This window comes from Aedes aegypti, chromosome 2 (assembly GCF_002204515.2).
Source record: "Aedes aegypti strain LVP_AGWG chromosome 2, AaegL5.0 Primary Assembly, whole genome shotgun sequence".
NCBI classification, from domain to species: Eukaryota; Metazoa; Arthropoda; class Insecta; order Diptera; family Culicidae; genus Aedes; species Aedes aegypti.
Genome location: NC_035108.1, coordinates 221,263,870 through 221,284,277, shown reverse-complemented (window position 1 = coordinate 221,284,277; position 20,408 = coordinate 221,263,870). Strand labels below are relative to the sequence as shown.

The window sequence follows — 20,408 nt, the reverse complement described above, 5'->3', positions numbered from 1 at the left end:
AGAAAGTAGCTCATCATTTTTAGTTGATATATTCAACAAATGTTTTCAATTAGCATATTTTCCTGACAAATGGAAAAATGCTAAGGTTGCTCCAATTTTAAAACCAGACAAAAATCCAGCAGAAGCTTCTAGCTATCGTCCAATCAGTTTGCTTTCCTCCATCAGTAAACTTTTTGAAAAGGTTATTTTGAACAGAATGATGGCCCACATCAACGAAAATTCAATTTTTGCCAATGAACAGTTCGGATTCCGCCATGGACGTTCGACCACTCATCAACTTTTACGTGTAACAAATTTGATCCGTTCCAACAAAACTGAAGGCTACTCTACTGGTCTTGCTCTTCTAGACATAGAAAAAGCATTCGACAGTGTTTGGCATGAAGGTTTGATTGTAAAATTGAAAAACTTTAATTTTCCAACATACCATGCCCACACAGTTACGGATCACCCACAGTGACGGATCACTTTGGCGTTCAACATCGGATAACTCGCTCAAAACATAAACGTTGACGTAAAACATATTTTTCCCATGTTATACTATTTGTCTTCTACAATTTGTAATGTTAAGCACAACATTCAACCGCTAAATAACGGTGTATTTGACAAATGTTTAGTTGGTACCACACAGCTATCATTATATGGTCGTTTTCTGTAAGAAGTGCCGTCAGCATTCATAAGCTCCCATAGGTGGTAAAATTCAAATGTTTTAGCATAAAACATGCTCGTTCGCTTCGATTTAGTATGAATTCATCTTTGGAAAACATTTTTCTTGATTGTTGATTACAAATACCGAATATTAGCACTTCTAACTAGTGATCCATAATATGGACCATAAAATGATTGTTTACCACGGTTATGGATCACTACCAAAGAATGTAGATTTCTGCCATTTTAAGCATTAGATTCAACGTTTTCAGACAATAGCACTAAGGATAAAATTAATAAAATATCAAGGTTTGTAAATTCCATTTTTAAGCAGACAAAAATAGGTGGAAAACTTGGTGTGGAGCGAAAACAGTACATGTCTCAGTTACTGCAATGCAGTATCACAAAAAAAATGGCATTTTACCCTTGTTTCCAGCTCTAACACTGCTATTTTTGCAGTAATATGTGACACATTGTTAACTTTCGCCAAATCATGCAATACAGATGCATTGAGTTGAAAATCTCTTGATTTTGCGCACTGATCCGTAATATGTCACAATTTGATCCATAATATGAAAATTGATCCATAATATGGTTTTCAGAAACCGATTCAATTTTTAATTTTCATACAATCCTATGTAAATATTACACTTAAAACAGTTTACTAACCGAAGTTCCAATTTAAAACGATTCAATTCGTGTTTTTAAATTACAATTTTACGTTTTCCATGTGGTTTTATTGAATTTTATAGGTTGGACTCCACACTATTTGATCCATAACTGTGGGATCATGGTACATTGTTAGAATAATTGAAAGTTATCTGTCAAATCGTACACTTCAGGTTAATTATCAGAACTCCAGATCTGAACGACTTCCTGTAAGAGCTGGTGTTCCCCAAGGCAGCATTTTGGGACCAATATTATACAATATTTTCACATCTGACTTACCTGAGTTACCTCAGGGATGTCAAAAATCTTTGTTTGCGGATGACACAGGTCTCTCCGCCAAAGGACGAAGCCTGCGTGTCATCTGTAGTCGATTGCAAAAAAGTTTGGATATTTTTTCTTCATACTTGCAAATGGAAGATTTCTCATAATGCTTCCAAAACTCAATTAATAATTTTCCCACATAAATCAAAAGCTCTTTATTTGAAACCTTCAGGTAGACATATTGTCACGATGCGAGGGGTTCCAATAAATTGGTCAGATGAAGTTAAGTATCTAGGGCTCATGCTAGATAAGAATTTAACTTTCAAAAATCACATTGAGGGCATTCAAGCCAAATCTAACAAATATGTAAAATGTCTCTATCCACTTATTAATAGAAAATCAAAACTTTGTCTTAAGAACAAGCTTTTGATATTCAAACAAATTTTTAGGCCAGCCATGTTGTATGCTGTACCAATATGGACAAGCTGTTGTAATACCAGGAAGAAAGCTCTGCAGAGAATTCAAAATAAAATTTTGAAAATGATTCTGAGGCTTCCTCCCTGATATAGTACCAATGAGTTACATAGAATATCCAATGTTGAAATATTGGAACGAATGTCAAATAAAATAATCAATAATTTCAGGCAAAAATCGTTACAATCTTCTATTGCCACGATTAATGCGTTATATATTTAGGTTAAGTATATTGAAAACGTGTTTTTTTTCTCTTATAAGCAGGTGAAATCAACTCACCTGTAAAAAATCTGAACTGCTACGGCAAATGAAATGTAAAATATTGTTGACAAAATGTTAATAAAATCTTAGATTTGTTTTACCAAATTAGTATGATAGTGTTGCCTAATAACACAGAACACCTAGATATAAGAAATAATGAATGTAATGTTTGGAATAATACTAATAAAGAATTAAAAGAAAATTCGAGAGGAATGCTTGCAGAAGCGCTTGTTGCCCTTCCTCTTCTCTCACCGTGGTCCCACGCTGTTCCGGCCGGATCTCGCTTCGTGCCATTGCGCCAAGCCTGTGATGGATGGGTACGAAGCGAAGGGCGTTAATGTGGTCCCAAAGGAGGCGAACCCGCCAAATACGCCAGAACTTCGTTCGATCGAAATTTTTTGAGCAATAATGAAGAAGAAGTTGAAGAAAAGCGGAAAAATATTCAAAACCGATGAAGCTTTGAAAAAAACTGGGAGAAATTGTGCAAGAAAGATGGGAAAAACCTCGCCGAAGATATCATGAGCAGTGTTCAAAGAAATGTACAAGCATTCAGCTTGGTGAAGGAAATTCAATAAATAAATTCTCGCAAGATTTCTGATCTCGCCCTAAAAGCCATTGGTAACCGAGTGTGTAGCTCGTTGTTTTTTAAAAGCAAATGAATGAACCAAGACAAACACTATTACCACTGGGAGATAGAACAGGATGTTATCTTCATCACAGGATTGTCAAATAACGTGTAAATCCCCTCGTTTGCTCAGTTACAATAAGCTACCACCTGGTTACCAATGGCTGTTAGGGCAAGATCAGAAATTATGCGAGAATTATGCCAAAATATAGCTAATATATAATTATTTAATCCCTGAAAATTTGAGAAGATTCCAATATAAAATTTCCAAGTCCAGTCTTTACTATCATGATAAAATTTGTTGTTTCTCAAAATATACTGAAAAACGTTAAATAAAGAATAACAAAATTTGCCATCACTGTAAAATATGTCATTATTTTGATATTTGAAAACTGTGTTTAAATAATTTATAAGAACAAACGAATATACAATTTTGCCACAATATCATTGAACATATAAAAAGCAAATTTTTTTTGCAGGTGGCGATAAGCTTACTTTTCAACCATGCTTAATTTAAATATGTAAAAAACCGTTTCTCCACCACCGCTTAAGCCTTAAACCTGGTTTAATCGTATGGGTAAACGTGGTTTACGGCTTAAGCGAAGGTGAAGAAATCGGCCCTTAGTCAGAAAAAATTACCATTATTTTATTCTACTCGAGAAAAGCTTATTTAGTTATTGTTTTGTTATCAATATTCTAATGATAATAAGTACCACGCAGTGAACCTTCTACGCATTAGCTATAATTTTGCTGAACATTTTTTTTTGTCAAAATATTTACCCATTTTTAGGCCTTAGAAACCCCCATAAATAATAAATCAAACAGGATTTTACTTTTAATTTAATTCCATGCAATGAAAGTTTGACCGAAAATTCCAATTTTTACGTCTCAAAACAACAAATAGCCTAAACTTTTCCAAAAATCCTAATCGATTTTTATGATATTTGTATTGAAAGTCTCTTACTTGAATAACATTCAAACCACCATCATGAGATTTGTTTTGAATTGAGCTAGAAATCATAGAAAGAAACTCTTGCCCCACTAGAACTTTTTCCCCACTTTACTCTATTCATTTTCCTGTAGTCCTAGATTTCGTCATTGATTTCACGGTATAATTACATGTGTATCAACATTAGATTGTCTTGTGAAGCAAAACATAGGCTGACCATACGTACGTATTCAACGGGACAATACCGTTTTTAGGTCTTTTTAATGAAAATTCCCATTTTGTCCCGTATTTACGAAAGTGATAGAAAATGATGTATGAATTTCGCGTTATAATAAAAACTTAAAGTGCAATTCGCTTCGAAAGTTTGTTCAAAGACTTACTCACTTATTTCTGTATTCAATAGTTAAATTTTATTATACATAATTTCTCGAATATAATCAGGGTTGATGACCCATAGGCTAGTTCTGCTAACTAAGAATCAGTTAATTCCTAGGACGAATGCGTAGATGCATTAGCAACTTTCTTTAAAGTATCCAACCAATCATCTCTCCCTACTCCTCAGCTGCCTCAAGGATAGATCTCGATTCTCAATCGTTGAAGAATGCATAAATGTTGTCTAAAAAGTAGAAATTAGTAACAAATCTACGGACGGGAGAGACAATTTACATTTATAGTGTTTTATGTCCTTTCAACTTTTGAACTTGTCCAAATTAATAAATATCGAATTATAATTCATAAATTCATTATTTTTTATTGGAATTTCAACAGCTGAACTGGGTAAACAGTTTTGTATAAGTTAACACACTCTGTTGATTTTTGAATGATGTTTAAACTTACCCCACTACGTTGATTTAGATTACCTTATTGTTACGTTTTCGAGATTTCTCAGGAATCTTTAAAATTTTAAGTGTGAAGAGTTTAAATTTTGAATGACAATTATCACAACTCTTTAGATTGAAATTAAAACTTTTAAATGCATAATTTATTGGTAAAAAAAACGTTATATTGAGCTTATGTTAAAAATGTCCCGTTTTTTATATTTGTACCGTTTGTGTCTTATTACCTTATGGTCAGCTTAGCAAAACATGAATGTCCTAAATGTAAAAAATAATGAAAACCGACTGCTTTGCTCATTGAATATGAAATGTAGTGGCTTGACATAGCCAGTAGTGTAGAATATGAACGGCGTGAGATTTAAAAAGGAAATTTGGTAGTGGTAAAATTTTGCTTCCCAAAATATGGATTCAAGATGTTTTTTTAAGATCAAGTTTAAATCTATGCAAAAATCATTTAAAAAATAGCGCTTTATTTTGGCTATAATTATTTTATTTCTCTTACAAGGAATAATAAAAATGAACAGAAGGCACGTTCGTTTTCTGAGCAAATTCAACTCATGCTCTGAGTAGTATATTTCAGTAGTGTGCCGCTATGCGAGACGCAAACCTAAGCAACAATGTTCTGGTTATGGCCACCGGATTTTTTGGCTCAAATAAAAATAACACCAGGTGGAGCTTCTGTAGTACACTGATAGATATAACTACATAAAAACTTGTTATTATATGCTAGCAATATTGTTGGTACCCTTAACTGATTAAAATGTTATGCATCAATGAGGGCACAGTTTATAAAAACATAAAATATTTAGCTAATGTAAAAAAAACATGATTTGCTTCTTATTAATTATTGAAAACTTCCTTGTTTGCAATAAATAGTAAATAGGGTAAAAATCTAGTCTTCGCCCCCAAGAAATTTGCACTAAAATAAGTCTGAATTTGTATGAAGGGAGCGAAAATTAAAGCAGGGCGAAGACTAATACGTCTGCCCTATACATATATGTTTCACTTATAACTAATATCTTATTACATTTTCCAAGATTACCTTTCAATATTTTATGAAAATTTCATATTTTGTTGTTGAATTAACGTTTCAAGCTCATGCGTAAACCTTTGAGGTCATTCTGAACATTACGATAGGCAAGAGATTCCTTAGATTTTTCAACCATTATTGCATACTTGAGCGAAAGATTGTTAAGCTGCCAATTATTACTCCGTAATAAGTTGGCACGTTGCAATCTTATTTTATTATTTTCAGTGGAAAAAGTTGAGTAAATTAATTTTCTGTACCACTTTTAAATTATCCTCTCCTAAAGTTTTAGAATTAACTCGACGTGGACCTAAAAATAACTAAATTGAAACACCCTCAATTTTCTAATTATGTTGGGAAAGTGAAAAGTTTATCATTAGAGATTGAATTTGTGTTTGCTTTTTAGGTAGCTGTAAGTAAACAAGGTTAGCAATTATCATAGAAATACATAACGTGCTGATAATTCAAGAAACACTTTACTCGAAGCGTAAAACGCTATTAGAAATCATGGAACTTCACTAAAAGTTTGCCAAATATAACGATATAAATGTGCCTACTTCGGACAGCGGATAGAAAGGAAGACGTTGATTGAAATGTTCCAATGTAAGAGAACGCACGAAAATCACGTGGAATGTCTATATAAAGCTAGTTGGAAACATAAAAAATGGGGTATAGGTCTATTCATACAAAAAAAGGGTTCTAAATACTTCATTATTCGTCCCAAGCAATGATTTCTCCCGAAGAGTTATCCGACGTCATATCCGACATTCATAAAAACAAATAAAGAGCGGTAAAAATTCTACAGAGCTGAAATGCAATTGATATTCCACGATATAAGAACTAAAATTGAAAATGTTATAGTTATGACGTTGTCGAATCATTTGAACAAATATAACTGAACAGAAGAAAATTGAATTGACAAGAATTAAGTTTTCTTCATTTACATGTTACTTATTTTATTGTTCATTAGGGGAGTCCCAATAAATATTTAAGTTAATAGAAAAAATGAATATAACTGTTAGTTTTCCAATCTACTGTTCAAAACGACAATTTTTTTCACTTGCCCCACTTGTGGGGTAAGTGAAAAGTAAGGAAACGTTTCCCAAGTTTCTTTATTTCCGTCTATTTTACATAAAAATCAATTTTAGCAAACCGCTTATATTTGGTGGGAGTCGGTCGGTTTATTTCAATTTAAAGTCTTTAGAATTTGAAGAATTTCAAATATACGATTTTTATTACCCACTTGCCTCTCGGTACCTTAATTCTAAAATCAGTGAAAGATCCTTCCCAACGAAAAATCATTCATTTAACAAACACCATTATAGTTGAACGAAGAACAAAGTAAAAAAAGAATATCTTGTTTCTGACAAGTCGAAATGTCGCCTTTCGAAACGTTTAGTAAGCGGTTATCAAATGTTAATCATTCTAATTCATAATACTAAAAATTGATTTAAATAAGAATCCAAATAGTATCTTATTAGCTTCCGATAAAGCAAAATTTTCATTCAGTTGTCATTACCATTATTAAACAATAATTAATCATGCACCCCTATTTGCGGCTGTGAACTGTTAGTTGGTTTACAACCCTTGAACAATTTTCAATAGAATCTCGACAGATGTCTTAATACACGCAAACAAATGTTGTTGTATAATCTACCAAATCCATTGTAGAATTAAAAACTGTACCAACGACTACAAAAATCTGTTATGCTTACTATAATCTGGTAAAAATCACTGAGCAGTGCAGTAAATGTGACAATGTCCATAGAAGCATCCTCTACAAAGCATTGTATTTCAATCCGCGACTCCCATCGTAGGTACAACACAGTGTTATCGAAAGTGTAATGCCAAAATGTCAAAGCAAGAATATTTCTTGTCATAAATACTGCAACTCTGTTCAAATAAACCGCATATATTGACTATGTTTTGGCAGAGTCAACAGATTAATGTAGTCGGTTGAAAATCATTGTTGCTGTTCTTAATTTAACCATAGATTAAGCCGCTTCTACAATAAAATCTGTTTCAGTGTGGTGTCCTGAGAGAATTCTGAACAGAAATATGAACTGGATGCGTTCTGAAGAGAAAATAATGTCATGAAGATGCCATGAAGGCTTTTACAACGCCTTTAAAATCTTGTTAGTATTTCAAAAGTACACAATAGTTTTGGGATTATTTGGTCCATAACTCTGAATGCAACTGTTGTATATAGGGGGAGATCTCCCAGTACCGGACACTTAAGCCGCTAAATGAATTATTCAAAAACTAGTGATTTTATGCAGTCTTGGTGCCCATTTATGACTAATATTACCTTTTTTGTAGCCTACAAAAGTAAATTTGAAACTATAAATATGAATTTTGACATTGCATTTTGATGATGTGTTTAGTACCAAATTGACCTGTCATAAATGGTGGCTCCCAATACCGGACACGATCTGGAAATGCCTCGAAGTCTGTAAATTTGTATATCATTGAACGTTTTTACTCCATAAAATGTTTTCCACTGCCAATTCAATGCATTTGCAACATTCACGAGAGTAATTAAAGTTTTACTTAGTCTGCAAGTTGGTCATCAAAAAACCTCTGTCATAAACGATGAAAAACATCACATTTTACGTGTTGATCTGAATTTTCATTCTTCTGATTTTAATTGCATCTTTGATACCGCGATCGATGAAATCCATGAAAAATGAATGTATTTTGAGACACTGGTGCCAAAATTAGAAAGATATCTTGCAAACAATCAAGCTGTCCGAAACTGGGGATAGGAGATGCTGGACCAAAATTGTAGTTTGACCATATTTAGTTCAAGTATGGTACAAAATACATTCATACTTTCAAATTATGATTATATTCGATCATGCTTGCGTGATCCAAATTATTTTTCCATATTCAAAACCACTACTAATTAGGTTCAAATTTAGGGCGATACGTCAAATTTTCAAACAATTTCCAAACATCTCAATTTTTTAAAAAAGGCGTGCATATTCCAAGGACGTGTTGTTCTGTGCAAACATTACTCTCTATGAGAGCTTTCTTTTCTTCTAATACAACATCTTGATTGGATCATGATTTCTCAATTTTTCGACATTGTCCGGTATTGGGTGCTGTCCGGTACTGGGGGATCTCCCCCTATATATGCATATTGCAACAAGAATTTTATGATGATTTTGAACAAAGTCCTGTAGTGTTACTGACCAGAATTTTTAAATATTAACGATTAGAATACTATTGAAACAATGATTAGAATTTTATTTGGCCAGAATTTGGCCCTTTCTTTTGAAGATTAGATGCGAAAAGTGTTCCGGGACACTTTATAATCTAGAAGCGAGTCATGTAATCTAAATCTGGGACTGTCCTTCACATTCCGGGACCTCTGGTTACTTAAATATAGATGATATTATCCTAATACCCAATACCAAAATACATTCGGATTCATAAAAATACGACGAAACTGTGATGCTATTCCATGTATTAAATATTTATCAAAATATACATTTTTATTTTTTATCGTTGGAGAACATTGCTTTCAGTACGTGGGTGTTGAATTCGAATGGCAAACGGTTTAAATATATTTTTGTCGACCAAGGGAAGCGGTTTGGAGAGGAACGTTGTTCTCGATGTACTGAGATGACATATCTGAGGGTTTCCCGCTACGGTGAGACCGTTTCATACCTCGTTTTTTGTCACTGTGTGCATCTATCATAATTCCTTCAACAGTTTGAAGGCTCTGTGCGCGCTGTAAAGAGAGTCGGAGAGGTTTCTTTGGTGGTGCTGGTCTCATCCTCATTGGACCAGACGGTTCTGAGGCATATTGCTTGTTGTTGTCGCTCTCGAAATCGAGACTTTTCACACTTCTCATTTCACGACGAGAACTAGCTTCGTTTGGAAGAGTCAGTTTACGCCTATCAGATGTTCCATTTAGATATTCAACGCTTCGTGCATGAGATCTATGATAATGGAGATGGCGGCGGTCTAAGCCGTTGTCCAAGTCATTTGCGCTTCTTTGTAGCTTGGACCCGTATTGTTGCATATATCTTTCTCGCTCTAATCGTCGTGCTTCACGTTCGCGTTTGTCCCTTTCTTTCTTTTGATAATATTGTGCAGTGCTATTACTCATATCACTATTGATCGATATTTTTGAAGACGACATAGAATTCCTGAGATTGTGCTTGAGTACATTTCCACTTGTTAATTCTCCATTGATTTTATCACATTCTTTTATAATAGTTGTCGTGGTTACGTGACCCTGATGTGTCTTTGGACTTTCACAGTTTGGAGGAGTTTTCGATGGTTTTCCATCAATGATTGTTGTAACAAACGAACCTCTTTGGTAGATTTGTGGCTTATTGTCGGGGGGAGTTGAAGGCGGTGAGGTGATGCTTATCGATGTAACATGTGCTCCTCCGTTGCCATTGATAATACTAGCCTGAGAACTACCACTATCAGTATTATTGTCTTTTGTTGCAATTAGCTCTTTAACTTGGTCTTCTAAGTACGATATCCGATGTTTAAGTCGAACGTTGTCAGCTTGTGATTGATGTAACTGTTGTTGCGAGAATGGTAAAGATTTCTTTCTCAAGACGACCATCTCACATTTACCAGACGTGCTCATCAGCTTCTGCAACTCTTCTCGTGTCCTACCGGGAACCATTTTACCATTCACTTCAATGATGCGATCGCCTCGATGAAGACCTTCACCGTCCAGGGCCCAATCAACCCAGAAACCGGGAAAGTCTGTTTTCATACTGGCATTCCATCGACCTGGAGTGGCTTTTACGGCATGCAATGTTAGGTTTATTCCGGTTTGGAGCATGCCGTACAGAGAGTTGGACTCTGGTTTCGATTTATCTAACCTAGCCTGAAGTGCTCTAGCTTCTTCTACTAGTGACAATAGCTGCAGTTCTTCACGCCCCAAAGCGTATTCCAACTCTGCTTGGCGTATTCGAATGTCGATGTTGCTGAAAATATACGAATAAATTAAAAACGTATATTTTTATCTGACGATTAGTGACGGTTTCGTCACAGACAAACAGACGATAGAACCTGCTTGATCGCCAAACAGTATTAGGGCACTTGAAACCTCCTTCCTTTTGGCTATTTTGGTAGTGTTATTCGAAAAACACGCCAAGCCGTTCCCGTTAGGGACGTTTGTCATAAGGAAGGACGTTTCAAGTAATACTGTTTCATATGGTATGCCCTCTCAACATCTAATCCAATTTCTCTCGCCGTTCCCTACGGCACCTATCCATCTAGTATTCCATACACTCTCTTATTTCGAGCAAAATAGACCAATATTCCGATAAACAAATTACATATAATAATCACGGTCGATACCTTTGTATGTAAAATAACAAAAAACAAGGTAAATGCTGTTTCTACTTAAAAAAAACGATTCCGTTGTCCAAATTTCATAAGCAACAATAAGTACTGTTTTGACTCATATTCCGAACACTAAAGGCCAACCCAGTTAACCACGTATCGTATAAGAATGTACATCCAAAATCACATATTTGTACGTCGAAAATCAGAATCGCATATAATGCCAAATAAGGCGTTATCAATGTCAACACAACTTGTATATAAATTCCCAATACGATTCATAAACGACAATCTATGTTGACAGCAAAACAAGTCGTGAATAGTGCAACATATAATCGCATTAAGTTGTATAAACTAACAGATCATATATCTATCCAGAAAACATCATATTAAATCGCAATAACTTAGCAAAAATTGCCACCCGAACCTGGTATCTGCGGACGATAAAGAACAACAAAGCTAGTGTCGCTGTACATAAAACATGCATTAATATTGGCAAATAATCACGTATCTATAATGCAACCTTAGGTGGTGCAATGGTAAGGTGTCTGATTTCTGATCCAGAGATCCCGTGTTCGAGGCTTATCGGAAACTTTTTTTTTATTTTCATCCAAATTTTGTGGCATCGTATATCAGATTGCAGAAAGTCTGAAAAAGTCGTGTCAAGTACGCATATAGCCTCCACTTTGGTATGTATATAGCCTTTTCGATTGAATTGATTCATATAGAATGATGTATAACAGAAGTTATACCAACCAAAATGTTGACTGGGAACAGTGTCTTCAAATGCATCTGATAGGCATAAATTAGTTGATATTTGTGAACATTTTAATTTATTCACAAAGCCTAACTGTTAGCTGTTGGGTTTGCTGATAAAATTGTTTATTTAAACTTGTTTAGTATTATTTTTACGTAAAAGTATGGAACAACGTTTTGATTCAAATGCCGTACACTGTGTTAATTCTGTCTCATATTCCGAACACTTTGATTCAAATTCCGAACAGCACGAATAAATTGTATTTAAATGAATATTTTCGCAAATAAATTTATCTAAGCTAGTTCTACTGATCTCAAACTAAAGAATCATTACAATTTCCAAAGTATAAAATATATATAATGGCGTTTAAATTGAATTCCAAATGATGGCAGTCATTCCTGGTGATTTGATAATATTTCAGCGAAATATTTCAACTCAATCGCCATACAAAAACCAAGTGTTCGGAATATGAGTCTTTCCGGAATTTGAGACAAAACGGTATGTTCAATGCAGCACAATTAGCGAATTATTATAAAATGTGCAGTATTTTTTTTATAGATAGCCTACCTTTAGGCTTATCTTGCGGTTCAAGGTGTTTCTAATTTTGAAATAATACATAAAGTAAATGACTTGTAAGAGCTTTCATATTCAGCTAATTCGGCATCAAAGGCCATGATTTTAATAAATAACGGTATTTTCAATATTATCGAACATTGTTTACTGGTGATCAATGTTACCTCAATTTAGCTTTATCAGCTTTATCTTTGTTTGTTATTGGTAAGATGGCGTCTTCGGTTAAGTTGTTCAGTAGCTCAAGAGGTATCATTGATCGAGTTAGTTGATTCTTAATTTTGCCATCAGGTGACACCATTGAGCATGAAACAATTGTTTTCCGATCGCAGGATCTTCACGGATTACGGTAGGTTAATTTAAGCGTGCACTCTATACAAATAATAGGCTTTTTTTTATTAAATGTATGAAAGTCTTAAGCTATCAGTACACACTTTACCAAGTGTGCACATATTTGGCTTTTTGACGTTTCAGACGTTTTGCCAATGTTTGCCGTTTGCCTTATTTGCCAAAGGTCAATACATGTTGATCAAACATCTGACAAACTCTTATATGTCCATGTTTGCCACTCGAGAACCGAAAGGAGTTGCAAACTTGACCAAATAAAATTTGTTTTTGCATACTTTTGCAATATATATTTTGCCGTATCTGCAAGTATTGGCTATTACAAAATAATACAAATATTTGCACAACAATGTTTTTGCAAATTTATTTGGTCAGTACACACACGACAAATAAATTTGTCAAAATTTGGCAAAAATTTGCACATATGGCAAACTGTGTACTGATAGCTTTAAGGTGTGCAGATTCGGGTTCGCAACATATGCAAAAGTTAAAGAAATCTATTTGTTGTTCGAACTACCAGTTCAAAAAAAAAGTGATCCGTCAAAAGAAATACTTTCTACTTGGAAATAATTGTAATAAACCTACCAAATGAATGACATGACTTAAGGAATTTGCTGTATCATACAATTTCAAATAAAACTGATATAAGGTACCGCGGGGCAAGTGGGTAAATGGGGTAATTTGTATATTTCACTGAATATGCGAATCAACGTTTTGAACCCATGCGTAAACCTTTGAGGCTATTCAGAACATTATGATAGATAAGAGGTTCCTGAGATTTTTCAACCTTATTGCATAATAAAGCGACAAATTGTTAACCTTTCAACTATAACTTTGTAACAAGCTGGGGGCGTGCAATCGTATTATGATTTTTTAGTGGAAAAAAGTTGCGGAAAATATTTTTTCGTACCACTTCTAAGTTATCGTCTCTGACAGTTTTAAACTGAATTAAAAAAAGTTTCAGAATTAATTTTAAATACCTAGACCTAAAAATAACTAAATTGAAACATCGTCAATTTTCTAATCACGTGGGGCAAGTGAAAAGTCTCTTATTAGAGAATAAATTTGTGTTTGCTCTTATGTAGCTATAAGTAATAAGGTTCGCAATTGTCATCGAAAAACAGAACGTGCTAATAATTCAAGAAACGCTAAAATCATGGAACCAACATTACGATATCAATGCGTATATTTCGTACAGCCGATTGAAAGGAAGACGTTGCACAAAAGACGGGCTCCATATAAAGGGGCGGCCAAAACTACTAAATACTTTTTTGAGATTTTTATGTTTTCATCATTTAAACATATAGGGTCGATTGCCAATTATTGCACACCACCCAATTATTGCACACTTGCCAATATTCGGGGAATATTATACTGATGGCAATGAATTGTAACCCTAATATTTATGCTAAACACTAATGAATACTGCATTCCAGCTATTAGCAGTTTAAAAGTTATTAAAAAGTTCAAAATCATGCACTTAAAGCGAAATTGAACTATCGTGTGCAGCGCTATGCAATTGGCACCCAAATTGTTACGTAAATAACACTGAGTAACAAAAATGACATTTTGCGTGTCTCAAGGATCAAATTATGTGTCTCCAGCAGATTTGGGGTCGCTGAATCTGATGCCGTTCTCAGAAATGTCCCTGCACGTCTAAATTTTTAGCTACAGCTCGGTAAAGTTGTATAAAACAGTGGTTTTATTGATGTTTACATGAAATTTAAGGTATGATTTATCAAACTTTTTTTGTGATCTTATCCACCAAACATACCAAATAGGACTTCAACTTTCATTTCAGATATAATTTGGTTGAAATTTCATGATAAAATTAAGAATAAATCGGTTTTTCCAAGATGCATGCAGTCTCTATACAAAACTCCTCGTTTCTCTTATATGGCTAAATACAATACTTTTCTAAAACACCAAAAAATAACTTATGAGCATCGAAAGTATTATGAACTTTGTTAATAAGTGTTGTTATACACATAAAGTTTGAATTCTGTGACAAATTAAGCAAATATATTCCCTTACAAGCTGGCAAACTTGCATGCAAGTTGGCTGATATAGTCAAATTTTGCATTTTCAACAGGTAATATCTCAAAAACTAGACGTGCTATGATATTTTTGAAAACGGCAATGGATTCAGCAACCCTTAATTAAGTAAATAGCGGTATTCTGATACTTGAGACAAAAACGTGTTTCGCAGTGTAATCAAATATTTCCCGCAATTGAATAGCTTCTAGCGAAGTCAAATCTAAATGGATCTATTATTTTTTTCAACGAAATTGAAGATTGAACTTGGTTTTACTTTGTAAAAATTTGAACGCTCTAATAATAATTATAATTATTCAATAATTGAATAATTTAATTCAAATTTATTGGCTATGGAGAAAACGTCGCAAGGTATGTAATGTCCATTGTTACAGAATATAAGCAAAAATGACAGAACAAAATGCAGTATACTGGCCATTTCTTCGAAAAAATCATTATTTCTTCGAATTATCATGCAAACTCATCATAATTCGTCAAATTTATTGTTTGAAATGTTGTATCACGCAGTCTTCAATTGCACAAGCGAGTCAACTCCACGCAAAAAGCAAAAGTAAAGATGTGTGCAATAATTGGGCTCAAAGTGTGCAGCAATAGGATGCGGATGTTTTCGGAGTATGCAACAATTGAGTTTTGGCAAGGGTTTATGAATGTTGAAAAAAGTCAATCAAATCGAATAAAAAGCACAATAATCGATGGAAAATCTGATTGCCGAACATATTTTCTGGTTTTGAGTAAATTTCAATTTAAGTTGAAGGGATTCTTACATATTTGACAGCCAAATTACTGACGCTGCTACCTTAACCGTGCAATAATTGGCAATTTACCCTACCTCATGTATTATATTATTATGATCCTAATTTGAAATTGAACTATAATTTAAATTTCTTCGGCTTTTATGACATCAAATTAGCTGAAGTCAAACAATTTAAAAATAATATTATGAAAATTTATTGGCTTTTCTCGGTGAATTTCAAATTTGTCGCCTCGACCTGTGAACCATATTGTTCGGCGTATATAACAGTTCTATATATCGTTGGCATATTTTCGGAGATTGATACGAAAGTGACGTTACTTATTGGATTTTTCGCGCTTAATCTCGCATACCCCTAATTTGCCCAAGTGATCCTATTCGAACTGAAGTTAAATTTCTTTGCCAATTTGATTCTACATTTTTTTCACCGAGAATAGCCAATAAATTTCCATAATATTAAAGTCATGCGGTGATTAAACCTTATGAATGTAATATTGAAAAATGTAACAATAAAATAAATATCAAAATTCATATTTTAGGAATGCTAGATTTCCCCAAAGTTATGTACTATCTGAAAGCTTATGGTTCAACACTTTAATCGAGCATGAGGATGGAAACAATATTTGGATGAAGTTTTGATACTTTTCAATATTACACTTTAGTAATTTTGATGATTTTGAACATGAAAAACAACTCTTGTCGCGTCATGTCGCCGCCATTTCGAATATTGCACATCAAAAAGCATCCTTAGATCTTACAAAAAACGTTTTTTTTTGCAGAAATTTGCTGATTTTCAAGTTAGAGCTATTTGAATAATTCAATATTTTACATATATTTTGACGATATTTTTCATACAAATTTCATCTCAATTATATTTATCCACTCTTGATCAAACTCGGTCAAATACAAATAAAATTTGTGTGTTCAGCTAAGTTTGGTTCCATTTCTAACGAAAAAAGTACTTGTAAAAAAAGCTACGTAATATATGAATAACCCCTTGTGAAACAATAAAAACGCCATAAAACCTATTCATATCACATATTTCATCGATTAAGGTGATAAAACTAGTTTTGGCCAAACTTCATTATTTTCCTACTATTGTGCGTTGATTGAAATGTTCCAATATAAGAGAACGCACGGAAATCTCGTGGAATGTCTATGTAGTGTTAGTTCAAAACATAAAAAAATGGGGTATTGGTTTATCTGCACAAAAAAGATTACAAATACTTTATTGAAGGATTCCGTTCCAAGCAATGATTTCTCCCGAAATGTTATCCGACGTCATATCCGACTTTCTTAAAAACAGATAACGAGCAGTAGAAATTCTACAGAGCAGAAATGTAATTGCTGTCCCATGATGCAAGAACTAACGTTGAAAATGTTGTGGTTATAATGTTGTCGAATCATTTAAACAAACATAACTGAACAGAAGAAAATTGAATTGACAAGAATAACATTTTCTTGGTTTACGTGTTACTGATGTTTGTTGGAACTCCTTAACTAATGTAAAAGGTAATAGCAATCGTAAATATAACTGTTAGATATTCAATTTATTGGTCAAAACGATACATTTTTCACTTGCCCCACGTGTGGGAGCCAAGCTAAAAAATATACACGACCTCATTTATTTTAATTTAAAATCTTTATGGTGCAAACAATCTCAACTATACGATTTCCATTACCCACTTGCCCCACGGTACCTTAACACATATTTGAGACTTTGATTAAATTTTGATTCTTATTAGCAAATTTTACTTACTCAGTGATGTCCAACTTTTCCAACGCGCTCTTCAAGTTCCTTATTGCAACCTTCTTGTTTTCCGCTTCCGATCGCAGCTTCGTAACTTTCTGTTCAGCAGCTGGTCGTTCTTCATCGTCAAATGCAGGTCCTGTTGGTCTAGGAAGTTTCCCCAGCCCGAGTTGCAATCGCAGACTACAAAATAGTTGATTACATTATTGTGCGAGACCAATCAGGGAAAAACTCCAGCAATATAGTGATGCTTACTTTTGAATTACTGCTTCTCGATCTTGAAGGGCAGACCTCATTTCCCTGCCTGGAGCGGAATCCGGTCTTGGTGATGACCGAGCCGAGAGGGAACCTCCTCCGAGAGAGGTTCCCTTTCTTCTTCGTGGTGTTGCGCTGCTCAGCGAGACTTCTATGCTAGCCATCTGAAACGTGTAAGGTAAGACGGTACGTAAACGACATAGAAACGCTCTAATGAATATCGCCAGAATAATTCCCAATGGAGTTTATTGTGGTTGCTGAACTGAAGTAACCTTCCGTTGTCTTTCTGGTCAGCGAGCATGACGTACCTTTGCTTCCAGTGTTTCCAACTGAGCCACCCTCGGCGGCTGGTGCGGATGTAGTTGCTGTAATTGTTGGTGATTTGTTTTTCCCTGGGGTGATAGAACGGTCTGGCGAGGAAAAGATAGAATTGAGACGAATTTTAGACATTGTTTGGGTACTCTACTGTGTAGCTAAATTTATGCATAAAATAACAGTTCATATGATTTACTTTCTGCCGTGTGTAATTTCTATATAGAATTACAAATGTGCTCAGTTGCATTATCACAAAATTTTAAATTTTTCGAAACATCTTTATAAAAATTAAGCGCCAGGTGAAATTACTCAGAACTTCGTCTACATATGTTCACTAGACTGATGCAAATTTTGAAGTTTTTGCTCCCCTATGCTTAAACGGTGTCAATTATGATGAAAATCATTCTCCCAAAATTTGAAGTGATTTGGAAGAAATTTGGTTGTGCACAGGCCATTTGGAGTTTCTATGGAAATTACTATGGAAAAGACAAACCATTTGTGTTCAGTCCTCTAACTGCTCGTAATAATAATTTATGGAAAAGTGAACAAACTCTACTCATGTGAAATCTTCCCAGCTACAACTTTGCCGAAGACCACATTTTGATGGGGCGTAAGGATAATTTATTATTGATCATAACCAAGTCTAAATCATGCTGGGATGATCATTTAACCAGTCTTCAAAGATCATCATTGCTGCACAGATATTTTGAAAAGCATGCTTTGAAAATATCAATGCTTCGCGTAGGATTCGCGCCTTTTCAATTCAATTGCTCCTGTGCTCACTTGATAAAAAATAATGCATCATAATAATCATTTCACCGCAAACTGCATACTCTAGACCTCGGATTGCCAGCCTCGGTAAGCATAAAAACAACCCCTTTCAAAAAAGCGGTTTTCAGCGAGCTTTCAATTGAAACTTCTTGAAACCTATTTCAAACCTATCTAAAGGGCAATGTAAACAGTATAGTAAATAATTCAACGGGTCGGATTTGCTTGATGGAAGGCAGTCGTGTTCCAACCAGCAAATCCCCGCTGTATATGTTTAAAAACATTGCAGATCAGACTGTCAATAATTTCAATTGCTTTGGTTTGGCACCCAGTCTTATGGAATCAGAAGAAATACATTGCGCTGATTTATCAAGTGGATAGGTACTGACAAGCACTTTTTGACCTTGCAATGAAAAGAAAACATTCTTGGTTGCTAAGCCTACCAACAATGTTTGTTATCCTCCTGCAGCCCACGGTAGACACAACAAGGTAGGCTATTCCCACGTGTAAACAACGATTTTCCATCAAAGCATGTGTCGTCATTCCTATCGTCAAGCATGAGGCCTTGAGGATAGTAAAGGAGAGCAGGCCTTGCTTTCCTTTGTACTCGTTCGAGTTTGCGATAGGAATGACGTCACTGCCAAATGTCATTTTTCGGAGTATAATACCTTGCTTCTTTTTACCATGCTGCAGCCTAGTGCGCTAAGTCGAAGGAGCCTCAAATGATTCAAATAAATGATGCAGTAATCATAGCCTTGTTGGATTGGAAAATAAGGATCGTGCATTCTATTTCTCCTTGTTTTATACATCAAAGCAACGAAATGCAAAGGCAATTTCGAAGACTGCATTTAACTACTTTCAGAGCAACACTGCTGTTTTGCTGTAGAACATAGTAGCCTGGATTACTTCGATCTTTTCTACCCACCAGGAGCACCACGGTTGCCTGCCGAGCAGTTGGTTAAGCATGCAAAATGCAAAACCAGTTTATGATTAAGAATAGCAATTTATCCTTAACGATCAATGCTCCGTCATCGTAATCATCGTCATCATCGAGACTTCAAAAGCAGTTTTTCTGTTCAAAACAGAAAAATATTCGATAGAAATGTGTTTACTGTGCTTCTATTGGACAATAGAATACAGTGAACACATTTTCCTGTAAATTTTATTGATTTTGAACGAAAAAACTGCTTTAGAAAATTCCGAAATCAATGACGGATCCTGCCCCCTTAAGTCCTATCAATATGTGGTCTTCAGCAAAATTGTAGCTGAAAGGATTTCACATGAGCAGAGGTTGTTCACTTTTCCATAAAATATTATGTCGAAGAGATAGAGACCTGGACACAAAAAGTTGGCGTTTTCCATAGTAAGGGGTCATGCACAAATTATGTCACGCTCCAAGGGGGGGGGGGGTGGTAGGGAGTCGAGCCAAGCGTGACAAGCCTTACAAAAATGTCGGAGGATTCATACAAAAAGTGTGACAAAGGGGGGGGGTCCAAAAAGTTGCAATTTAGCGTGACATCATTTGTGTCCCATCCCTTACCTTCATATAAACTTCAAATGGCTTGTGCACAGTCAAATTTCTTCCAAATCATTTCAAACTTTGGGAAGATGCTATTTCACAACAATATACAATATACATACATTCAACGGACAATCCTATGCCTAATTGAACAATGATCCTTAATCTAATTATTCTAAACCCTAATCCTATCCATCCTACTCTTAAACATGGAGCTATTACAAGTAAAGTCGAAACAATCGGAGAATCTATTGAAT

The 20,408-nt window shown here is 34.7% G+C and overlaps 1 protein-coding gene across 1 annotated transcript in view; it reads right to left on the bottom strand.

Moving 5' to 3' along the window:
• Nucleotides 1–9,199: 9,199 nt before the first annotated feature.
• Nucleotides 9,200–20,408, bottom strand: part of LOC5567696 — a 64,015-nt gene continuing 52,806 nt past the window's right edge. Inside the window, exons 3-6 of the mRNA XM_001651810.2 lie at nucleotides 17,858–17,959; nucleotides 17,550–17,713; nucleotides 17,304–17,477; nucleotides 9,200–10,705 (exon numbers count right to left, since the gene is read on the bottom strand). Of these exons, the coding sequence (XP_001651860.2) occupies nucleotides 9,310–10,705; nucleotides 17,304–17,477; nucleotides 17,550–17,713; nucleotides 17,858–17,959 (1,836 nt within the window). The 3' untranslated portion in view covers nucleotides 9,200–9,309. The remainder of the gene's footprint in view (nucleotides 10,706–17,303; nucleotides 17,478–17,549; nucleotides 17,714–17,857; nucleotides 17,960–20,408) is intronic.